The 14,774-nt window shown below is 47.0% G+C and overlaps 5 protein-coding genes across 5 annotated transcripts; 2 read left to right on the top strand and 3 right to left on the bottom strand.

Moving 5' to 3' along the window:
- Nucleotides 1–245: 245 nt before the first annotated feature.
- Nucleotides 246–1,979, bottom strand: BHQ10_005372 (uncharacterized protein; the record flags this gene model as incomplete). The annotated part of the gene is made up of 2 exons (XM_040877841.1): nucleotides 246–1,423; nucleotides 1,475–1,979. 2 exons carry the CDS (start codon nucleotides 1,977–1,979, stop codon nucleotides 246–248), a joined length of 1,683 nt encoding a protein of 560 aa, XP_040733876.1.
- A 959-nt stretch (nucleotides 1,980–2,938) lies between these two features.
- Nucleotides 2,939–3,734, top strand: BHQ10_005373 (uncharacterized protein; the record flags this gene model as incomplete). Its single annotated transcript, XM_040877842.1, has 2 exons — nucleotides 2,939–3,009; nucleotides 3,146–3,734. The coding sequence occupies 2 exons, from the start codon at nucleotides 2,939–2,941 to the stop codon at nucleotides 3,732–3,734; spliced, it is 660 nt and encodes a 219-aa protein (XP_040733877.1).
- A 1,139-nt stretch (nucleotides 3,735–4,873) lies between these two features.
- Nucleotides 4,874–6,286, bottom strand: BHQ10_005374 (uncharacterized protein; the record flags this gene model as incomplete). The annotated part of the gene is made up of 2 exons (XM_040877843.1): nucleotides 4,874–5,897; nucleotides 5,955–6,286. The coding sequence occupies 2 exons, from the start codon at nucleotides 6,284–6,286 to the stop codon at nucleotides 4,874–4,876; spliced, it is 1,356 nt and encodes a 451-aa protein (XP_040733878.1).
- A 504-nt stretch (nucleotides 6,287–6,790) lies between these two features.
- On the bottom strand, nucleotides 6,791–7,870 carry BHQ10_005375 (uncharacterized protein; the record flags this gene model as incomplete). Its single annotated transcript, XM_040877844.1, has 1 exon — nucleotides 6,791–7,870. One exon carries the CDS (start codon nucleotides 7,868–7,870, stop codon nucleotides 6,791–6,793), a length of 1,080 nt encoding a protein of 359 aa, XP_040733879.1.
- Nucleotides 7,871–10,786: 2,916 nt separating this feature from the next.
- Nucleotides 10,787–13,299, top strand: BHQ10_005376 (uncharacterized protein; the record flags this gene model as incomplete). The annotated part of the gene is made up of 2 exons (XM_040877845.1): nucleotides 10,787–11,086; nucleotides 11,155–13,299. The coding sequence occupies 2 exons, from the start codon at nucleotides 10,787–10,789 to the stop codon at nucleotides 13,297–13,299; spliced, it is 2,445 nt and encodes an 814-aa protein (XP_040733880.1).
- Between the last annotated feature and the right edge of the window lie 1,475 nt (nucleotides 13,300–14,774).

A 14,774-nucleotide genomic window follows, 5' to 3' on the forward strand; every position in this document is an offset into this window, starting at 1 on the left:
GGACATCACGAGACGTGGTGGTAGATAGACCTAAGGCTTTTAGAAGCTTTATGTAACCATGAAATTGCATGATACTAAGAAAATTCGGCTGTACCGTCCTATAAGACGGACTGTCTTCATATAACATTGAACTAGATAACCACACTCACTGATCGTAGAATAATACCACAGATTCCAATAGATGTTATTTTACTTAACTATACGGCGTGATCATAGGCAACATCATTTAACGATGTCGATGGCTTTCATACTACTACATAGCCAAGAATACCGTCCATGTAGTAGCTAGAGGACTCACAACTAGCGTCGGTTGTGTCCATATGGTCTTCTCTGCTCGCGCTATAGCAGCGGTAGAGCGGAACAGTGTTCTGTATTTGGGCTTTATAGATGTAGCCGAGGAGGCCGTCCAGCACGTAGCTTGAGGTCTCACAGCTAGAGTCGGTCGTATCCAAATGGTCACCACGGCTAGCACTGTAGCAACGGTAGAGAGGAACAGTACCTACAAGCTGAATGGCAAAAACGTAGCCAAGCGGACCGTCCAGAGAGTAGCCGGCGGCTTCGCACCCTGGGTCTGTGGTGTCTATGTGATGGATGCCATTGGCACAACGGTAGAGAGGAACGGGACCGGAGCGGCTTAGGACGGTCAGTCTAATCACAGTGAGGTTGGCATTCCACGAGCCAGTAATCGTGAGCGTAACCCCCTCGATATCCTGACTGAGGACAACCGGCGTGCTGTCTGGCAGCCGTGAGGCAGTTGAAAATATCTTGCCGTCTCGAGGCGCCGGAAGCGTGAGTGTCAGCCCAGCTGGCGGTTTGAGCACGTGGATGTACTCAAATGAGTCGTCAGCAGATTTGGTCGCCGATCCCCAGGAGACATCAGCGATGATAGTGCCAGGCTTGGTTGGGTAGGAGGTGCTGGGCCGCGTGTCGAAAATGGACTCCTGGATGCCAGACATCCATGAGCCAATCTGCTGAAATGTGGCCATGACGCCGGGTTCCCAGCCACCATCAGCATAGGGCCCGGTGGCCCAGGCAATGCCGCCGCCTGCGCTATTCGTGGCGGCCTGGAATGCTGTATAACGGAGCATGCTCCCGGCAGAGTAGCGGATAGTACTAGTCGTGTTATCCGCCCACCACTGATCGGTAAAGATGGCGGCCACAGGCTCAGCATAGCTAGGCCAAAGGCTCTCGTTTGGCTGTGCAAACTCGCCCCAACCTCCGTACTCCTTCATTCCCATGTCCAAGCCGTACAGGTTGCCATAGTCATTCTGGATGAGCTCGGCGTTTGGGTTGATATTTTTGATTATAGTCCTGAGCTGCGGGTAATCGACCACTGTTTCACTGTCACCTTGAGGGCTGCCCTCGTCCATGAAGAGGCCATCAATCTGTTGACCATAGCGCTGCATCAGTTCTCCGTAGATGTCTTCGATAAAAGCGTTCCATTAGGTCCGATTGAAGTCTGCACCTGGGTTACAGGTTTCGCCATTCGAAGGAGGGTCAATMCCCCAGCCGGTCTTCTTCCGATCCGCATTGGTGAACTCGAAACCGTCCCGCGGGTGGGTGTAGAGGTAAATACGAATGCCTTTGTTTCCCACAGCGGCAATCATGTCACCAACGAGGTCACGATCAACGCGATGGTCTGGCAGTTCCCATTCCAGCATCTTCTCGCTCGGCCACAGGGCTACCATCTTTGAGTGCCATGCAGTAAAAACGACGTACTGCACATCTGCGACTGCAATATCGTTGGCGAACTGATTTGCGTCAAAGCTATTCGCGAGAACATTCGCGTCGTCAACTACAACGCCTGTGTGGTTCACTGTGTGGCCCGGTACTAAGTGGACGAAGAGACCGTACTTGAGGTTGGGTATTTCAGTCATTCCATTGCTCGAGATTGCTCGTTCCTGTAGTTGAGCCTCGGTAGACTCCATCAGAAGAGCAATCAGCCAGCATAGCTGGACGATTAGAGCCATAGATCGCATGATGTCGGAATAGTCGTTGTCAGTTTTTTAACCCCCTATACAAAGATCAGCGGGCAATACTTCGAGGTAGGAGAAAGAAAATTCGGATATGGGTTGAGACTCGTATATTTGAGCTGTACGGGGAATATTCAATTGGTATTTTCTACTTCCGGGCAAGTAAACATTTCAGATCGCAGTCAAACAAATTGCCTTGTTGATTAGGTTGAATTAGGTTGAAATCTCATTAGTGAGATCGGACTTCACCAGTCAGCAATGGCCGCTTCCGAGAATGGCTGGCTGACACCCCCAAGGGTTCCTCCAGATAATATATTGAGGTGGGGACGATCCGTGCCGCCTCAATGTCGCGACTCGTTAGGGCCAACATGTGCCTAAGGGCGCAGGAGTAGCTATCGACAGACACTGCCAGCGACCGCCCACCGAGGCTCAATTGAACATCCATTTCAGCCAGCTACAAAAAGCCACGATAATAGCTGGGAATCCTAGTGCTGCGTCAATCTAACTTACTAGTTTGGGAAAGATTCCGCAACTAGAAAAATTTTTCGATCAGGGGTAAGTACATGCATGTGTCTTTGTTTGGGACACTAGTTATAAATTGTTCGTGTATTCCGGCTACAGGTATCATCGGTCAAATATAAACATTCCGATTTCTGTTGTCAAGGCATCAAGTGGCTCAGCGAACTGAAAATGAAAAGTCCAATCATCTTTACGCTAATTGCGTATGGCAGCCTTTTCTCTCTTGCCTGGGGCGAGAACGACCATATCCAAACCACAACAATCACTCTAACTTCACGAACTACCGTCCTTGTCGCCTGTAGTGAATCCTCAACTGTGATCCCTTCAAGCAGCCCTGTCTCAACGAGCTGTACCGATGGCCATACCTCTAGGACAACCTCCCCTAAACCCACCACCCCTACTCCTACCACTCATACTCTCACAACTCCTACTCCCACCACGCCTACATGCAGCCGCGCTACCATCACAATCACAACTTTGGGTGCAACAGCAAGCACAACGACAAAGCTACCAGCTAGTACCTGCGCTCCCGTAACAGTCATTGTCACCAAACCTACAGGTCCTGCATCATGCCCGGTTCGGCCTGACTGTCCGCCTCTAGGGCTGAACGTGGACTAATATTGGAACCAATTCGGCTACAACGGCTACACGAGTACGACGGCGGGACAAACTGCGGAGGAAGTGTTTCCGCCATCATACTACATTACCGACGGACTCAGCCCAATCAATTCTTCTATTACCAATGTCACCTACATACCTCAGGATTACACGTCCGATCTAAGCGGATATCCCAAGGTATATGCGGATCCCAAAAATCCCCAAGTTCCTTACTACGTGGGCTATACGCGCGAGGTCAACGGTGGCATAAAGGTAGACGGCAACAACTACACGCTGGTCTACTCAGGCTTTTACCGCGCGCCGACAACCGGGAACTATACAATCTGTGCATCCGCCGACAACGCCGACTACTCATATCTTGGTGGCGGCGTTGCTTTTAACTGCGGAGATGGTAAGCCTGATGTCAACGCGACGGCATTGAATGGCGCATCGGCCGGAGGAAACTACGTTAACCCGGTGTCCTGTGGCACTGTGCAGCTGTTTGCAGGTGAATTTTACCCGATCCGTAGCGTTTTCGGTAATGGAGATGCCGTCTCTGCTTTCAATCTCACCATCCAGGCTCCTGGAGCAGTTAGCGAGAACGATAATGCAGGATATCTCTACCCGGTCAGCTGTCGACTGTAGGGTCTCTTTTGGGTGAATCTTGTCACGTTCTGGCAGTCCGTGATAACTATGTGGCGAGGTATTTGCTAGATTTCTTTTTAATACTTTTGCGGACCAATTCCCGCAGCCTTTTTAATAATAATATAATATGCTTTTCTCGTCAGATGCATGTGCGTAGAGTGTCTTAGATCAGTCAATAGGCGAGATGAAATCAGCAGGTGTAGCTCTCAGCATGTTGAACGTACAGATCAGCTCACAGCCTAGCTAGCGTAACTCAAGATTGGATTATCTTGATCTGCCCTCTCAAGACGTTCAAATTAAGATGCGTGAATAAATCAATCAATCGTCGAACTCATCTTTGCTTTAAGGCTTAAAATTAGTACCCACAATAGTTTCTTGGAGCTCAACTTAAATGAATAGGACGGTTCATTGACTATTTAGGGTGTATGTGAGAGTCCGGAGTGCCCTTGGCTCGGCTGAGGATCAGCACTAGCTAGCCACCTCCTGACCTCGGAAACTCGGAAACTCGGAAATATTTTCCTTATTTTGAGTTAGCTTTGACAGCCTCAATCGTGGAGAAAGCTTCATGAATGATGAACCAGGTTTCGCCTTGCACGAGCCAATTAAATCCAAGGCTGAAGTAAGTCTTTTCTTTTCTAGGGAGGTCGTTTGAGCAAAGCCCAAAAAAAGAAAGTAGTGAAAATGCTGATGGACATTGGACAATGAATCCCTAAGAACTAACATGATCCAGTGCACAAGGATTGCTTGAGATTGATACTTCGCACAGAATCAAGAAAAAAAAGGCGTGTTTCTTGCAAATCTAAGAATTTCAGACTGAAAAGCGAGGCAGCAGACCTCGGATTTACGTATGGCGGGSCACTACGGKGGCGCATCGAAGGATTTGGTTCGTAAACAGTCAAATCTTATGGCCAGGTTCTTCAACTACAAAGACTACGATGGTGCAGTGTATGGTTTTTGAGAATATAGAGGTAAATAAGTGCAATACCTTGAAAGCGAAAAGGCAATTATATGCAGTAATCAACAAGCTAGTAACTGCGCAAGAGACACCAATAACAATCAACGCCAAATATGCTCGGACAGTAAAGGGTATATGCACAGTCATCAATCATTCTTGTCTATCATCGTGAGACCCGGTGCTATCAGGAAGCAGTCTTCATCGTCCCGCAAGCGGAACACGTCCACCACTCAGTCTCCATAAATGCACCACACATATGGCATAACCATCCAAGTGGCTTCTTGGCTCTATTTTGATCCAGACTCGTAATTCTCTCAGATGTATCACCTTTGAAGGATACTACTCGACCAGCATCGCCTCCGGTAATCACTTCGGAGGCCAAACGACTTCGCGGCTTTGAGGTTGCTCGCTTGGATGGAGGGTTTTCAGCAGCTGCAACAAGTCGTGACTGGGCTGTTACTGACTGTGCAGAGCGTTCTGTTCCACATGCGTCACAACAGAGGTAGGCCGGCGGGTTCTGGAGTGTACAGATTAGACAGTTCCATGATATGTCATCATCTGCGACGATATTCTCAGCGCTTTGATCTGCAGAGCCAAACGCGCTAGACAACGTCCCCGAGCTTGCAAAGCGCCTGATAGGCTTCGTATGTGTAGGCACAGGCGGTGCTCTCAATTTAGTTGGATAGACCTTCTTCCCTCTTGGACCAGCAGGATTCGCCTGACTAGGAGGAACATACGAGGAACCATATTTTTCCTTCTCATCCTCCTGTATCATCTCAATATATGCTTGCATAATAGCTCGCTCGTTGGCATCATCCTCTTCAGCTTTTGTACGGAAGCTATTCCGAGAAGCTTCATCCGCTAGTTTCTCGCTGTCGTTGGAGCCCGAGGCGCATCCATTGGTGACGTCAATACGTCGTTGCGCGGCATCTGCAATTACTTTTCGTACATCCGATCCTCTCAATAGCGGTGCGCCACCTAGCTTCTGTCCGGAACCAGCTGATAGTGTTCGCCGCTTCTCAGCTGCAACGCGGGCCAACCGCCTTGCTTCGTCGAGCGGTATTTGGCGGCCTCCGAGTCGTTTACCTTGGGAGAGGAACCCTTCTCCCGTGTAACCTTTGATGACGAGCTCTTCATGTTCGTCGCGAAGCTGATTCCACAATGCATGGAAGTCACGGTTATGTGGTCCATGCACAATATGACATAATCTATTATCCTTGTCAATAAATTTCAGCACAGAAATTTAAAAAAAAAAATTAACTTACTCATGTAACATGGTATCAACAACCTGCTCCAAAGGCAGGAACTGGCGCTCGTCACTCGGGTATCTTAGCCGCAAACATATCTTCTGGCCCGCATTAATATTCAATCCTAGAAGGTTTCGTTGCGATGGATAGAATTCAGACAATGTGCCGACTTTCCAGCTTCGTTGTCTCATGATAGGTTTGACGAGGGAAGCTATTTTCTGTAGCATGCGAAGCGCTTCGGCTTCTCGGGGTCGGTGTTTGTCATGTTGATATTCAAGGACGAGCGGATCGATCTCGCGCATCGTGATGATAGAATAGGACTGTGCTTGCAAAGACGAGATGACGCTCATTCAGGATGATGATGAAAGTCGCATGATAATGAAGCAGAAAGATGACTGTTCGGCTTATCGTGATGGATATGATAGATAGATGAATCTAGAAAAAGCTTTGTAATCTGCGTTTCGCGGTTCGGGAGGCGAATCTAAAGGAATCGAATAACACGCCAGGCACGGATCGCCACGGTCAATCAACGCTACATAAAAAGATACCTTGCTTACAGAAGCCGGTTGATGATGGGTTTGGAACCCAAGTACTCAAAAAAGTCGGACTTTGCTGCATCTCAGATGGCGAGATGGAAGAAGTTAAAGATGGTTGACGGATCTCGGAGATAAGATGTTGCCCGCTCCACACAACCGCGACGCGACCGCACGTGATTTCCCAAAAGGGTTATATGGACAAACAAAGCCCTAAGTTCAAGGCCTGGTTACTTGCGAATCTACAGAAGTTTTGTGATTCGAAAGAAAAGTAAACGATTATAAGTGATAATTTTACCAAGATTCGATTCCAGAATGTGCCTATCGAACAGCCCTAACTTTGAAAGCACAGTCAAAATGGCCTATCTCAACACCCGCAGTATTTAGAAGCTTAGGATGATGAAAGTCAGCAAGTTCTCTTCGAATCTCTGGTGTACCAACCCCGATTTGCTCAAGAATCTCCATTAATGCCGTGTATAAAATTTGGATGTTCCCATCTTCAATTTTAATAGCAATCCCGAGGGCGGTGTCGGTTCCCAGATTCTTGGTTTGTTCCGCCACCCGTATACCCATCCCATAACAGCCTTCTGCTCCAAGTTTACCAACTAGACTTCCCTGAAAAGCTGTCATGAGCCGAGTGCAAAATCGGCCCTCGCCGCCGACGAGTTCGGGATGTTGTGTCATTGCATGAAAGATGCGTGCCAAGTTTTGTGATCTTTCTTGTGAAATGCTGCCTTCATCCGAGTCGACCGCTGCCGCGAGAGTGCCAAACATTTGCGCTAGAGCATACAATGGTATAGCCGGTGCTGGTAGATTGCAGCCATCTATCCCCCATTTGACCTCATCTTCCTTCAACTTGGTCAGATCTTCAACGACGCGTTTAACCAATAATTGCATGGGGTTCTCGGAAAGATGATAGTCGGAGACATCAGCGCCTAGACATTTAGCACCAGCTATCATGCCCACATGCTTGCCCGAGCAATTGTTGCAGATGCCCGTTGGTGTATAATCAGCTTTGATCCACGCCCTGTTCACTGCATCTGATAGGGCGACATGTCCACCACAGCGCAAGTCTGTTTCTTTGGCGTCCACCTTGGCTATCATTGAACGTGCCTGAGAGACATGTCTTTCTTCACTGTTATGTGATGCACACATCAGTGCCAGATCTGCATCATTGAAACTGAAGTGTTCAGACGCCCCGGTCTCCATGATTGCCAATGCCTGAGCTGGTTTGGCCGCTGAACGGATCAAGGTCACACGAGAAGGATCTCCGACGGTGTAAAGCATATTTCCGTTGGCGTCAACGATAGCAGCGTGGACTTGATGTCGATTTTCGACGATATCGCCTCGATATGTGACGATGAAGTCATCGGTCGGTAATTTTACTATATTCTGTTTCATGGTGCTTTAAATGTATTAGTATATCTAGTAATGAGCAACAATTCTCTGGCTGATATGCAATGATACTTACATATCTACCGACCTAGGTATATATATCGTTGAACTCTTGTTTGTTTGAATATTCCAAGGGTAATGCGTCTGTGTCAACAAGACATGAATTTAAAATACCGGTCAAAGGAGCCTGAGAAGACGGCCATATATATATGTTGGACATACCACCAGTGTCAACTGGAGATCACTTATTGATCTCTGATACTTCAGCACTAAGTGGACCTTTTAGGATTCGACTTTCACACATGTTCACAAGGAAACATGGCCATTTCTTTGCCGTAGTGAGTTGTATCGAAATTTCCGGAATCCTGGCTGTTTGATTGGTTGCAGTGAGACAATTCAACCTTACCAAATCGGGTGAACGAGAGCTATGTCGCGTTAGCATTGGCTTATTACTATCGAGGTGGGTCTAGTATCCAGTGCCGAAGGAGAAACCTCCCTCGAATGCCTCAATAGTGAAACTGTAAAAATCACAGACTCTATCTATTATCAATCAAAATGCAGTCGGTGAACAAATCACCCGTCGCCCTGCATATCCCATGAATCAATAGCGTATCGATGATTTGACTGTTATACGACCTGAGTTTAGGAGCACCCCCTCCATCGTCGACTGGCTGAGACACTGCAAATACGTCTCTTCCCATCATCCTCTGTTCGTTAATCGCCTTAGTCACAGCCAGTGCTTGGTACACCGGAAAACTCCCCTCTTCTGTGGGCTGCATATCGACGAGGGTTTGTAGCCATTGTTCAATTCGTTGGCCAGACAGTAAATCCTGGCATCGAAGCAAAGCAGCCAATAAAAGGCCCGAGAAGCCGATAGTGTAGTTGTTCTGGCGAACGCATTTTTTCATGTCAACGCCTTCTGCAATTCGGAGAAGAAATCGCACCCATGGCTCCGCTCCGTCGCATTCATGGCCCGAGCAACGACAGCCTCGAGTACCCAGAAGTCGAAAGACACCGGTACATTGCATGATCCTTGATAAGGCATAATAAGCATAATTCAAGGCCGCATCGTGACATTGAAAAATCAAAGGTGACTCGATTCGATGATCAAAAGTATCGTCCTCAAGAGGTTGCTCTGCAAAAGGAAGGTGTAAAAGCCAGTTGTCTAGCTTCGCGCTCTGTTCAGCCAACAGCATACAACAGTGATCAACATCATGGCCATGAGCGCTGTATCTTGTTTCGTATCCAGATCGATCGTGTGTAGTACGATAACGCCAATTATTCAATATGGTCGTGACATTCAGTCGATGAGACTCGCACATGATATTCAGCACTGCGACCCGTCGTTCATGAATCGACAGCAAATTTCCCTGAATGAGGCGAGGTAGAACGATGGAGTATTGTCGCTGCTGAAAATCCAAGGTACTAAAGTATGACCGAGCCCACCACACTTGAAATTGTGGTTGCATCCAAGCAGTAGTTAGATCTCTTATAAAATGATCTCCGCCCAGCTTCTGGATTTCATACCCGATAAATGCCGTCAAGCCATTGATATGACAGTAGAATCCTTCCAGATTCCCTCTTGTAGACTCTATATGAGCGAATAGAACAAGCATCATCAACACCATTTTGAGATTGTGCCGACACTCACTCTGATTAAGTTTCGTGAACCTTGAAATGGCCGAGGAATAGTACTGCTGACTTCTTAATTGATGAGTCGCATTAGGACTGTAATAACCCATATAGTCAATTGCATCCCAACTTCGGCGCTCTGCATCGTTACGGCTCAGATTGCAAGATGACAATGCGAGAATGGTATCGTTCAATGCTGGAAATTTCCCAAAGACTTTCGACGTAGATTTGAACAATGGATGCAAAGCAGGCAGACATTTATCTTCCCAATATGCGGAATAGAAAATCTCCCTTTCCGATCGTTGCAAAGATACAGTAAGAGCAATATTAGGCGACTGATCTCTTTCTACCTTTGATTCAACCAACATACTCCGCGTTCTTGCTGCAAGTCCCCTATCTTCTAATTCCAGATTTCGATTCTTGCCAGTCGATACACGAAATTCGAACTTGGGTTTAATTGGCTCACAGGCCTTCTTTAGCCTGGTGCATGTTCCACAGACGGGCTTATTCTCGTCGCATTTTGTCCGTCTTTCGCGACAGCCTTTGCACCCGTTGCGCGACCGCACAATGTTCGTTTTCTTAGGTCTAGGAGGAACGGGTTTGTACATCTGATTTTGCTTGATCATTCATGGTCCTAGTATTGTGGGAAATTGATAATTTTGAGAGATTATGTTGCTTATGGAAGAACGATTGAGTTGGAGAGCTAGTTGCAAGGATGGACGGGGAACAAACCCAGCATTTATGATTTAGGCAATCAACAAGGCCCTAACGTAATCGGTAACCGGCCCGGCCACGTAAGTGATCCGACCCCGTCAAAACGCATACAAAATAGCATTTTCTTAGGGCCGCAGAATTCAACATTTTTACTTACGCATCTCAAAGAGCAGTGTCAATTCTAAACAACTCATTCAGCCTGAGCCTCTGGCCTCCGGTCCATGGATACTGAAAAAGCCAAGAGCCCCTTCTCCCTCGGGCCAAGGCTTTGTGCGTAATACTATGGAAATAAGCGGAACAAATTTCGTATACTCGTTTGTTCGTATTCTCGTATTCTCGTATTTTATATGCATTTTATATCATGTCTACCAGCGCCACCATGCAACTAAACCTAATTTCTATTGTAGTTTAATCAGAATTTAAGGGAGCATCCTAAGGTCTGATTAGATCTACTTCTGTTTGGCAATGTGAGATATAAGGCTGGATATAATCCTTCCCAGGTGAAGACGAATTATTTATTTGTGATTATTAGTCGTCAATCCGTMCCTGCCACTTTTTACAGCCCTTTTATCCCACATGAGAATCGGTCGACAATCTGCCCTAGGAGGGCTTCTGTATGCTGGCGTCGGGCTTGCGAACCTTTTTCCATCTTATGAGCCTCTGACCTATACTCAATCTGACGGTTCCTCCCTGCCGGCCGACAATGGCACCGTTTTTAAGCTGTCTTCAGATGGAAAGACTCCGTCTATTCTTGTTCTTGATTACGGACGAAACGTTGAAGGATATGCAACTTTCCAAGTCATTCGGAGCTCCGGTAACACGTCAGTATTTGAAATGAGTTACAGCGAGACTCGTGCCTTATTAGACAATTATATGGTGAGTGAGATCTGGGAATTTTGAGTGATAATCTGCGAATCTCTAATTGAGCCCGATTGATATCTTAGGCGGATGGCCCTCTTCCCTTAGCGGCGGCCATGGATACATACCGAATCGATCGATACAACATTACGAATCAAACTACCTACACTAATCGTCTGATTCAAGGTGCCTTGCGCTACCAGAAACTGAATCTGTCGAGTGCTGGGGAGCTTGAGCTCTCGTTCCTAGGCTTTATCCCTACTGTTGATAATCTTCCACTTTCCGACCTCCCCGGATCGTTCAACTGTTCAGACCCAGTTCTCAATCGCATTTGGGGGGTTGGTGCTCGCACTGTACAGTTAAATGAGTTTCCAGCAAATTCTCTTCCTGACTTCTGGGTTATTACCGATGAAGGCGCCTTGGTCGATAGCTTGGCTCCTCAGCCTTTCGCAGCCGACTTTGCCACTGCGCTAACGACATACGAGCTAGATTTTTCTGTGAAACCGACGTCAAATGGCTTTGGTTTTACAGTTCTGAGCGACACACTCGGAAATGGGATCTATATTTTCGTGGATGTCGCTAATTCATCCATCTCGGCCCACCCGGGCTCTACAGAGCTAGATACTCTTCCACTTGCATCTGCTGTTTTGCCTTCATCCGTTACTCTCGATAAGTGGCATACTATTCACAGTACTGTGAATATCACCGATATTTCTGTGGAGATTGATGGACTGTCATTGCTTAAATTTTCTCAAAACTCCTCCTCCTATGGCTCCTTTGGATTAGGCGCGTCTCTTGGGCACTCAGCCATTTTTACAAATGTGTCTCTGACAGCCTTTGGTACACAAATGTACTCTTCCTCCCTTACCAATTCATCGGATTTGCAGGACTTTCTCCTCGGCACCAACCCACTGCCGGTCAGTGTTGATGGTTCCCGCCGTGATCGGATTGCCTATGCTGGGGACTTGGACATTACCACTGGCACAGCATTTGCTAGCACCTACGGTCATGATTATATCAATGGATCAATTTCCCTGCTAGGTTCCTTTCAATTGCTTCCAGGGTTCTTTGTCCCAAGCGTCAAAGTCCAGCAGCCACCGCGTACAGAGGATGTCCAAGCAAACATCACGGGTCTTATTGGCTACTCGTTCAGTCTTGCCAGTGCAATAGCACAGTACTACGAACAGACCGGTGATATTTCTTTTTTGAATTACTGGGCACCCAAAGCTGCTCGCTTGTTCGATTGGGCACACTCTCAGACTCTTCCTAGTGGACTTTTCAATATATCTAACCCAACCTTTGGCGGTGACTGGAACTACTATGATCCTTCCCTGAGTGGTGTGGTTGCCAAGTTCAACCTCGTCTATGCATATGCGCTTAATCGGTGGCTTCCATTTATGGCTGATGGGGGTTTGAACACGACTTTATACACTTCCCGTCTCCAGTCCTTGCAGAAGGCGATCAACGCCAATCTTTGGAGCGACACTCTCCATGCTTATTATCTTTCGGAGTCTCATACCGATTTCTTCTCCCAGGAGGCGAATGCTCTAGCTATCCTTAGCAACACGGCTTCAGGAAACCATACCGCAAGTACCATCCTTACCACATTGAGTCGAGAATTATATGTCCGAGCGGGAGCTCTCGCCTTCTCTAACGCTAGTTCTGCAAGTGGATGGGCGCAAAAGATTAGCCCTTATGCCTCTGGGTATCACTTAAAAGCTGCTTTCTATGCCAACGACTCCACCAATGCAAAGAACCTTCTTCACAGTGTCTGGGGGCCCATGAGCGATCCATCTCACACAAACTATACCGGTTGTACGTGGGAGACATTGGATGCGGACGGCACTCCTGGGTTGGGTGCATCAACTTCATTATGCCATGCTTGGGGTGCAGGACCTACTGCTGACTTGAGTCGCTACGTCCTTGGTATTCAACCACTGGTTCCTGGATTCAAGCAGTGGCAGATCGTCCCACAAACTCTTGACCTTCAGTGGGCACGCGGATCCCATCCCGTTCCGGAAGGTTCAATTGATGTGAGCTGGTCCATCGACAATAACAGTTTGCTACAAATGATCGTGATTGCTCCTCCTGGTACGAACGGTACAGTGTACCTCCCTAGCCCATTACAAACCCCCTTGAAGGGCTACCAGGTTTCTGGTTGTTCGATTGTAAATAACAGCACCTTTTTGGTGAAAGGTGGTCAGGTTTTTACTTTCCGCCAAATAAAGTAGTTTCAACTATGTAAAGAGTGCTTACAGCGCCTGAAATTTGCTAGCATCAAAGTGCAACGGATGTCGATTTGTTTTTAATCCTACTATCATTAGGAAATTGTCTGTAATATTTTCTTGAAGAGATCCATCATCGATTATGATAAGGTTGCTCCGGGGTAGAGGATCCAGAGTTAAGTCACTATATCAAATGAAACTTTGACTTTTTTTCATTGATAATAGTTGATACGATACGACAACAAGACTACGGGGGACAATGACAATGAAGGCTGTTAAGTTTTCCCTTCCTATAGAATGTTTTGCTCTTCAGGAACGGCTGGTAAGATCAAAGATTGCTCTGTGACATACTTTGTGCTATACGCTTTACTAAAGTCCCTCGACAGCTATCACCACTGTGGCCACGACGAGACTGAATCATACCACGTATCACTACGTATTCCCGTACACGTTCTCGTGTTTTCCAGAAAATTATATACCTACATGTAGAAGCGGGGCCGGATCGATCTCTAATTCCGTCTCTAATTTAAGCCTATCGTATCCTCGTAAACAGCTTCAAGCTGGAAACCCCTTACCATTAATTTTTCAACACATTGAATGCTTTCCATCTCCCTCTGATATACATTTCCTTAACCATGTCGTAGGCAGCATCACTTGTACCCCGCTTACAGTAGCCATGTGCCTTCACAAACCTGGAAAGATGCCCATTGATACAAAAAAAGGATCTGATCCAGGTAATTCGGAGGCTCAATATTAGAATTTGCATGCCGTAGTGCCGAATTTGACTTCATGTCGTGAAATCGGACCGAAAACAACCAGAATTCAAAATCCGAAGCCTGGGCCATCCACTCATATCGGCAGTCCCTTCGCATTCTCGTATCCATCCTGGTGACCCACGCCAAATTTCTCTAGTCGCCGCAGCCCAAAAGAGGCTTTGCTTTCGATTTGGAATTCGTGTCCAACCATCGTGCTCCATGCTAAGAATGTCCAGGGCTTTCTGATTCATTGATTGATCAGAAAATTGCTACCGTTGAGGTTTCAGCATGTCTTGATTTGCGAAGACCTGCATCTATCTTCCAACCCCCCCTTTTTTTTAACGTGTGGTACCTTACGTACTGCTAGCAGCAGTATAAGAAGCATGGAGGTGCAGGCAACGATCAATAACTGTCTACATGCACTAAGCCTCCGATCATTGTCTTATTATTACGGCCCTTTTATTTGTTCTGCGGCATTTTATCCCGTTTGTCTAAGAGACACCGCATCAACGTACAGAAATCCTCTACAGATCCTGCGTTTAGGCTACCTTGATACGAATCACACAGTCTCTCAGCCATGGCAAACAGCGAGTCTAATAGCGATAATGGGATATATCCCTACAAGCCGAGCCAAATGGCAACGATCGTATTTGCTGCTCTTTTTGGAGCCAGTGCCATCGTTCACCTCTGGGTAATGATCAAGAAAAAGACTTGGTTCTATACTTC

Source organism: Talaromyces amestolkiae, assembly GCF_001896365.1.
Source record: "Talaromyces amestolkiae strain CIB chromosome Unknown scaffold9.1, whole genome shotgun sequence".
Lineage (NCBI taxonomy): Eukaryota > Fungi > Ascomycota > Eurotiomycetes > Eurotiales > Trichocomaceae > Talaromyces > Talaromyces amestolkiae.